The sequence below is a fragment of the Megalobrama amblycephala genome, linkage group LG8 (assembly GCF_018812025.1).
Source record: "Megalobrama amblycephala isolate DHTTF-2021 linkage group LG8, ASM1881202v1, whole genome shotgun sequence".
NCBI classification, from domain to species: domain Eukaryota; kingdom Metazoa; phylum Chordata; class Actinopteri; order Cypriniformes; family Xenocyprididae; genus Megalobrama; species Megalobrama amblycephala.
In genome coordinates this window covers 35,965,025-35,974,708 of record NC_063051.1, presented here as the reverse complement: position 1 = coordinate 35,974,708, position 9,684 = coordinate 35,965,025, and the positions used below count along the sequence as shown (strand labels likewise).

The 9,684-nt window shown below is 37.6% G+C and overlaps 1 protein-coding gene across 5 annotated transcripts in view; it reads right to left on the bottom strand.

The window, feature by feature from the left end:
- Positions 1 to 4,791: 4,791 nt before the first annotated feature.
- Positions 4,792 to 9,684, bottom strand: part of zeb2b (zinc finger E-box binding homeobox 2b) — a 65,380-nt gene continuing 60,487 nt past the window's right edge. For all 5 annotated transcript variants that reach the window (XM_048200902.1, XM_048200906.1, XM_048200903.1 and 2 more), the window contains one exon: positions 4,792 to 6,489. In XM_048200902.1, coding sequence (XP_048056859.1) covers positions 5,927 to 6,489 — 563 coding nt within the window. In that variant the 3' untranslated portion in view covers positions 4,792 to 5,926. The remainder of the gene's footprint in view (positions 6,490 to 9,684) is intronic.

The following is a 9,684-nucleotide window of genomic DNA, read 5'->3' as shown; positions in this document are numbered from 1 at the left end:
GAGTGATGAATGAAACTAATGTACTCACAAATTGTTTTTCTCTCCGCCTCTTTTTTTCCTTGGATCCTTTATTTTTTATGCAATATTAAGACATGTAATTAACACGAGGAGCATTAAAGGGGCTCTTAACTATAATTTGCAGTTCATGAACTGTTTTTAAAAATTACACTTAATATAATTAACTTCTGTCATTAGGCCTAATCCCCAACGGCTGTGTGTGAATGCTTGCCTTAAAAAATTACATATAGAAGGAAAGATGAAAAAAAAAAGGCATAGGTTTCCACGTTCCCGAAACAGGGTCTGATCGCGTTCGGCTTTGCATTTTGAGTCCAGAACGTGCAATTATTATACTGCGAGGGGCAACGGTGACGAGTCTATTATAAACAGCCTGCTCGTATAACACACACACACACACACACACACACACTCGTTTATGCAAGAGAATTGGCAGCAGTGCTTTAGAGTCAGCCTATAAACACTGAACAAGTTAAAGAGCAAGAGTGAGGACGTTAAATCTAAATTACTGACTGTTAAACTGTTGCATATTTATCCTGACAGACAGCTGTGGAGTCACATGAGCGTATCAGCTGCATTAGCGTGTGCAGAGGTACGGTGTGCATCAGGGCTCCGTCCTGGGCCAAAGTGAGTTTCGCTGCTTTGACTGTTTGTCAGGGTATATGAACACGCTATGAATGGGAGGAGGATCTCTGTCAGGATAACTGACCGCTAATCTAAACAGATATGATTATAACCCCTGCGACAGGCCGCCACGCGAGCACAATTCCACTCCCCTGGAAACGCGTAATGAAGGATGTTCCTGGACCCCAGCTGAGACCCTGCAGTCAGAGCCCTGATCAGGCATCTAATCAGCACTCAGCTGCACACACACACACACACACACACACACACACACACACACACACAACCTGCTGCCTGCCGCTCAAATCTGTGTTTCTGCATATCAAAGACTCCATAAAACGTGCTGGCAAAACCTATAATTACCTTTCTCCTCTTTTTAAACGAATAGCCAAAATAGGCTGTTACTGTAGGTGTGTGTGTGTGTGTGTGTGTGTGTGTGTGTGTGTGTGTGTGTGTGTGTGTGTGAGGGTGAGGGTGTGTGTTAAAGCAGATGTAAATGTATGCATGTTCATGCTAGTGTGTCAATAAATAAAGGTTAAAAGGTAACTACTGGTGGGGTCAAAGTTCATGAAAATGTTCCTTCTAAGATATAAACATAAGAACTAACCTATTCATTTAATACGTAAATAATAATTCACCTAAAATTAACTTCTCAAACTGATTGATTGATTGATTGATTGATTAAATATACTGATCAGTTTAAGCACAGTCAGCACTACACCTCTGGGAGTGCGGCTCAACAGTGGAAACACAAATACACAACGTGTTGCACACACTTCTGGACCTTTCACTAACAAAAATCACACCTGCAAACCCACTTCAGTCTCTGCCTGTAATCAGACCCAACCACAAAGCATGCTGGGTAACTGGCAGCACCATACTACACTAATATACTTTATTGTTTGTTTGTGTAGAGTCTGTGTTTTAGATTTTTTATTTTTATTTTTTTTGCTTTGTTTATATATTTGCATTTTGTGTCATTATTAATTAGCCGCTGGTAATTTGTAGTTTATATGATTTGTGTACTAAGTGTGTGTGTGTGCGTGTGTGTGTGTGTGTGTGTGTGTGTGTGTGTGTGTGTGTGTGTGTGTGTGTGTGTGTGAGTGTGTGTGTGTGTGTGTGTGTTTCTCTCTGGGCGGAGCAGCTGTTGGCTTCTCGCTGCTCATCTGTCTGTCTGTCTGACTGTACGACATTGAATCATATCTCTTTGTGAGTGCCAGGCCCTACACACACACACACACACACACACACACACACACACACACACACACACACACACACACACACACACTCACACACACACACACACACACCAGAGAGAATCGTACAGGCAGCATATGGGAGACATGAATAATTGAGTTAGGTCAAAAGTATGAGTCCAGCAAAACTTGAGGTTAAATCAGAAATGTTGACTCTGTTAAATAACATATCAGAATTATTTTTAAAACATTCTGTATGAACCTTGTTCAATATAGTGTAAAATATTTTTATTTTTATATAAATGTATATAATTGTATACTTTATTATTATTATTTTCCACATAATAGTAAAGTCATGAAACTATGAAACAATGATGTCATCAGTAAAGCATGTGACACACATCAGAGACAAATGATCAAACGTTTGATTAACAGTGTGTGTATGTTCATTTTGAATCAGTTTAAATGAATGATTCAAATATATATTCAATATTAACATAAAAGTGACCTGAAAGTGTGTTTAATTTGTTTAATTTTATATATTTCCATTAACTTTAATATGTTGTTAATAAATGGTCTTTTATGCACATGGTTATGAATACAGTAACTCTACAGCATGTTCGAATCTCGGTTAATGATGATTTCCACGTATACTAGTATTCAGTGTTTAACAGTGAGTCTTAAAAATATGTTTTAGAACAAATATGAATTAACAACGACCAATAGTATTTTTAAATTAACATTAACCTAGATAATTAAATGCTGGAAAAGTCTTTTATTGTTCGTTCATGAAGCCTAATGATCTGAATAATACATTTTGTTAACAAATTGAACCTTATTGCACAGTGCTACCATATATGTAATATATTATTTTAATGAAAATAACCTTTCTTTTGAAACCTTTTTTATGTACAGTATAATTATTATAAAAAACTAAAAAAAAAAAAAAAAAAAAAACTTATATTATCATTTAAAATTATGAATATTGACTGAGACTGATAGGATGACAATATGTTGTCAGTGTAAATGTGTGTACAGTAATACTGTGTGTGTGTGTGTGTGTGTGTGAGCTGTTATATTATCTGTGAGAGTGGCATTTGTTTTCGCAATGGAAGATTTAAGCCGTGCAGGAGAAAGATGTTTGAGGGAACGAGGAGCCAACAGCAATATGAGCTCATGAGAGAGACAGACAGAGAGAGAGACAGGGAGAAATAGTGCTGTCTGCCTCTCCGTACAGTCGCTGAAAGAGCAGCAGTGAATCATCAGACAGCAGAAACTCCAAACATACCAACACACCCGCCAACACACACACACACACACACACACACACACACACACACACACACACACACACACTGTGTGACTGTTCAGGGTCGTTATATTTGAGTGATTCACAGAATTATGAAGGCCTTTCATTTGTAATAGCTCTATTTATTAACAGTGTGATGCATGAATGATGTTGTTTCATCTCTCTCATCAGACGCTTTCAATCCATGCTGTCATTAATAAAGAACACAATGACAGACAGTCATATAAAACTATAGGTAAGTGTTGTCAGAGTCAGCAGCTCTGATATGAAGGACCTGAGTTTACATTTTTAATAAAAAATAAATCTTAAAAAATTAAATGGGTAAGGGTCAAAGGTCGTCACTCACGGTGGTTTGGATGTAACATCACACACTGAATGTGTGTGTGTGTGTGTGTGTGTGTGTGTGTGTGTGTGCTGCTTCATCACGTGAATGTGAAGTGAATATTATACAGACGTCAAACGTGAAAATAACAAAAACTGAAAAAAGAGTCATCGTTGAAAAGCTGTTCAACACAAATATAGGAACTGGTGGATGTTACTGACCTTTTGACCTTTTTCTTGTGAATCATTGAATTATAATGAACAAATGAGAATTATTCTAGAACGCCAAATGTGTCATACTGAACTATAACCTGAGGCACAAAAGCTTCCTTTTTATCCTAATTATATAGTTTAATGCAAATATACTGTATGTGGGAGACCAGAGCGATCTGTCAAGTCTTATTTCATTTTATCTTTTTTCTTTTTATCACTTTTTTTTTAATTTTTTTTATGAGTAATAATTCTGGAAATGTCCAGCAGTTTTATTTTTTTAAATTTTTTTGTAGTCAAGACTTATGTTTAAATTGATTTATGTTTATATTGATTTTCCCCCATTATATATATATATATATATATATATATATATATATATATATATATATATATATATATATATATATATATATATATAAACAATACTGAGAAATATTCACTGAAAACTGACAATTATCCCCATTATGATCTATCCATGTAATTTTTAACGTATAAACATCCTAAGTACTAAGTATTACTATTATTATTATTATTATGTGAATTAACCACAGTTTTCTCTTTGTTTAAACCTCAAGTGATTGGCAACATTGTAAAAACAGTCAATAAAGAGCAGAAAGTGAAAACTGAAGAGATGAAAGCCGTTGTGATGTGGCATCTTCATCTCCAGCAGACTTTTTAGTCCTTTTTTGTCATTTGCAAACTCAATTGATCAGGTGCGGTCGGGAGAGAGATATGGATCGTCTTCAGTGTGTGTGTGTGTGTGTGTGTGTGTGTGTGTGAGAGAGAGAGAGTGTTTGATCTGTTCTTTCATATGCATATGCTGTAGGAACGCTCAAGACACTTTAAGCTGTCTCTCTCTCTCTCTCTCTCTCTCTCTCTTTGTTCGACAGGTTCTCTGCTCTTTATTTGAAGAGTTCATTGAAAACCTGCCCGGCCTTCAGCGGCTGTGAAGTTGTAGGAATATCTAATGACGGAGCCTGCGAATCACCTTTGGAAGGTGAAATTTCCGCCGCGCTCACAGAGTCAAAGCAGCGAGATTATAACGGTGTCCTCTAAAACAAAAACACATGAATACGCTTCAATCCATCTGCTCACACTCACACACACTCGTTCTTGAAAAGTTCTTTAATTTGGCTACTTTTATTTGAGCATGGTCATTTCCAAGAGAAATTACAAATTAAAAAGTCCATAATACTCTTACAAAGACATTTCAGGAAAGATTGGTGTGTTTTCAGTCATGATATCATACATTAATTTCAACTGTCCCTATTCCACTTCAAAAACACATGAAAGTGGATCTCTTTTCCGTTTTTCGCAGTTGAAAATACAGTGTTCTCACAAGATTGTATCAAAAGTTCCCAAATTTTGGAATTTCCAGTAACTGGAAAATAAAAGAAAAAAACAAAAAAAACAAAACAAAACAAAAAAATGAAATTTGCATTTCACAATTAATGTTTTAAACACAATAAATGCTCTCATCAACTCCAGGTTCCATTTTACTAAAATAGATCTATTTATTGAAGAACTATAATACTGTACTGTACAGTATGAAATAAATAAAATCAGGAGATACAAAATGGGCCACATAAATAAGATGTTATTTAAACCTACAAATAAAAGGATGCAATTCTGTCATTGCAAACCGGTTTGGTGTAATACTGAGAACGAAATTGCACAAAGGTCGTTGTAAACGAAAGAGCTGCTGTGCGAACGGAGCGAACGTGCTGAGCGTCGGATTCGTCCGGAGAGAGAGAGAGAGCCGCTCTCCTCTAACACTGAACAGGGTTGGCACTTTTGAAACGCGCTGATTAACAGGTTTGCATATAAGGCAACAACCTTCCGAAGGCTTCGTCCCTCCGTTCTCTCTCCAAACAGTCTCTTTAAGACTCCAACAAACGGAATACTGTCACGGTCCTTCACGTGAATCGGGTGACCAGGCCTAAAAGAGTGTGTGGCGAGGGCAGAAACCGCTTTTTTAACACTGTATAAATATACATGGCAAATAATTTCATCCTTCTCGTAGTGATTATAGAAGCAGAGTGCAATTTTTGTACAAGTTACTAGTTTTTTGTGCTATAAATACTATGGAACACATGATTTTAGGATGGTAGCACCACACATATTTTAGGCCTTAATACTGTACAATTTTTAAAACTTCATTTATTTTATTTTCCTTTTTTTTTCTTCTTCTTCTTCTTCATTTTTGCATAATGCAGCTTGGTACACACACCCGTCCCCCGAGCGACTACACGCCGTCCTCGTGATCCGACTTGGACTCGGTTTTCCCGTCCACGGAGCTCTCGTCCATGGAGTGCTCGCCGTTCTCCTCCTCGTCCCTCATGGTGTCGGCGTCCGTGTCCATGCTTTTGTTTTCGCTCTCCTCTTCCTCCTCCTCGAACTCGTCGTCCCGCCGGCCCATCTTCACGAACGCTCCCTCCACCTCCTTCAGACGCTCCCGTATGCTCCCGTTCAGGCCGTCCCGGAGGATGGGCTCTCTCTCCGGGTGCTCCGGGTACCCGGGCGGAGCGATGCCCTGCAGGTAGGCCCGGTTCAGCAGCAGCTCCGTGGGCTCCAGGTGACCCTTTTCCCGGGCTTCCCGCTCGGCCGCCTCCCGCTCCTCGGCCTCCCTCTTGCAGTACGAGTATCTGTGGTTCATGTGCTGCGAGTACGAGCCCGAGTGCGAGAAGCGCTTGCCGCATTTGTCGCACTGGTAGGGCTTCTCTCCGGAGTGCAGGCGGCTGTGTTCGATCAGGTGGTGCTTGTGTTTGAAGGCTTTCTTGCAGATCTGACACTGGTGCGGCCGTTTACCTGCGGAGACACACAACGACAGAACACGCGGCGTGAGTCGGCGCGCACACACACGTCCTCGCACCAACCCAAACAAACATCAAATAAACGGCTCAGATGAAAAACAAGCCAAAATAATCCGATGCAGTTCAGTGTTATGAATGTTTGCCTTCTCTGGTTGCAGTTCTGCTCGACGCGCCGCCGTCTCTGTGTATTTACTCTGTAACATTCCCTCACAGAAGTGAAGCGTGAAGCGGCGCAGGGCCGCGGCGCTACAACGCTGCAACATAAATAAACCATCGCAAACCAAACAAACACAGAGCCGCGGCGCAGGAACAAACAAACAGACGTGCTTTCCTGCTGCGTAACTCTTATATCTCGGAGAGACGGCGCGAGGTGACGTGTCGCGACCTGACGTCATGAGGAAGGAGCTGAGAAGAGAGAGAGAGATACGGCGTGAAGGAAAGAAGGGAAAGAGCGAGGGGAGACACCGCGGTCAGAAATTACAGTGACAAAAAGATATGTAATTGCTGGGGTTTTATGTAATATTCCATGTGTTTCATCATATCGTCTTCTGGGCCAGTGGAGTGTCTCTGTGTCTGTGTTCACGCTCTCAGATCATACGAAGAGACTTCCGTGATGGAAAACATAATGACTGGACTGAATAAAATGTATTTTAGCTGAATAATTGCTGGAATATTGCTGTGCATCATTTACAGCTACTTTTGCTTTTTTTTTCTTAACATCTATAACTATTCATACTAATAGATTTTTTACTTTTAATTGATTCACATTCAACATGCACTACGCTCTGTGTTTTTGTACGGGTAGAAACTGGGAAAAATGCCACTGAAAATCAACTGTAGTGGTAAATGTTGTTGCCCTGCAATAAAACATTAATTTCTGAAGATGTGCATGTCGAGGCTGTGTGTCTGAACTAGTCATGGGCGATATATTCAGTATTTGTGCACTGCGAAAAAATTTCGGACTTTGGATATTAAGTCTTGTTTTCTGAGGGGGAAAAAACACTTTGTGCTGAAAAGAAGAGAAAATATCTGTCAGTGGGGTCAGAAAAATAAACTTCATTTAAAGGGAAGTATTCTTCTGACCTCATTGGCAGATATTTGTGTAAAGTCATTTAATTTTGATAATTCTTTTCAGAAATCAAGACTTAACATCCCGAGTCATTTTTCTTTTCAAATAAATGTGTTGATTTAAGAATATTAAGAATCGATTTGATCATGTTTTGAGGAATTTCTGAAATAAAGTCGTATGGGTTAATTATTATGAGTGAATTTTAATTTTTGGATGATTTATTTCTTTTAATTGATTTTTTTTTTTTTTTTTTTTTGGAAGCATTAAACCAAATACAGGGAAAATATTTTAAAAAATGGAGCAGATCTTCTGAAACAATGTGACAGTTCACTGCAAAAAAATGATGTTCTTCCTCAGTGTTTTCAGCACAAATATTCTTAAATCAAGATACATTTACTGGAGAAGCAAAATGACTGAAGATATTAAGATTTTTTTTTTTCTGAAGGAAAAAAAAAAAAAAGATTTGTTTGTGCTTAAAACAAGAACTAATGTGGTCAGACAAAATATCTCAAATCAAAGGAAAATTTCATTTTTTTTTTTTGCAGTTTAATGACTTTTCAGGCGATATAAACATTGTGTATATTTTAATGCACTTCCTATTTGAACATTACATTTCTTTAAATATATGAAATATACATTATTTCTTTGAATTTTTCATATATTAAAATGGTTAATTATTTTTATGAATTGTTATATTAATGTATATAAATCAAAAACACTTGCCTGTGTTTAGTGAAAACAGTGTGAAAACATGCCTTGATTATTTTAACTAGATTTTCAGCAATTTACTGCTTGCATTAAACATTTCAAATGTATCCTTTTATGATGGTTCCTCTGATTGAAATCAAAAGAAAGAGCAAATACTTAAATATCAAATTGCATATTGAATATCATCAAAGGCAGAAAAATACTGCAGTATAATTGTTTTAGCTATATCGCCCAGTCTGAACCTCACATTTGCACTGCGACACATGCAGCTGGACAAGAGCTGACCGCAAACAGCACAGGAACGCACCGCCGTAAAACATGATCACCCACTCGCAGAGAGAGAGAGAGAGAGAGAGAGAGAGAGAGAGGAAACAGATGTATTCACGTCAATGGATTCATTCCCATGTCCTTCCAGACTGACTGTAAACGGTGATGCAAGAGAAAGAAACTGTGTGTGTGTGTGTGTGTGTGTGCAGTTACTCTCCTCCTCTAATGCACTTATATTTCACTCTTTTATTCACACTGGCCGCTCTCTGGAAGAGATTGTGTCTGTAACACCAGATCTACAGCATTTTTTTTTTTTTTTTTTAAGATAACCCATGCGAAAATCAGTTTTTATACAAATGGATTTCTGTTGAAAATAATTTAAATTTGGAAAATATGCATTTTGAATGAAAAAAGATTGCTGTATCAGTCACTTTTGATGTAGACGTGGTGTCAGGCTACATTCACACCGCAAACCAAAGCGCCCAATCCTGATCTACTGCACAAATCTGTGTATTCTGCTGCCACTGTATAGACCTAATGTAAAATATATATTTAAACAAATATATTGTTGCACTTTTCTGTGTAATAGTTAACATAGTGCATACATTTGTAAATTATTGTATTGTTGTGTAAATCAAGCACACAAGTATATGTGTCAAGTTAGACTGACATAATTTTTTTTTTTTTTTTTTTTAAATGTTCACATTGAAGTCATTTTGCAAAAACACTACCAATTTATTCCACATATGGAATGCAATTTTTCCTGTTCATACAGCCATCCAAACATCGTTTCATGGGAAAGAAAAGTGTGTTGTGAATGTAGCCTCTACAGACAGTGAAAATGTCAAAGGTTTTGCTCTCGTTGACTCCCAGACATTCAACCAGTTTCAATTCCAGAGATTATTCAGTCCAGCTTTTTGTTTCTTTGTTTGTTTTTTCTAACTGTATAATTTTTGTATTATTAAATTATGTTAATTTAGTGTAAAGTCAGTGTCATGTTTTGCCACATTAATTACATTTACAAATACTCTCACTGACTGTCAACAGGAGAGAAACATGTTAGTTTTTACTTAAAAAGGGAAAAAATAAAACATGATTAAGGTAGTGGAAAAAAGACAGAGCGAAAGAAAGAAAGCAAGAAGCAGC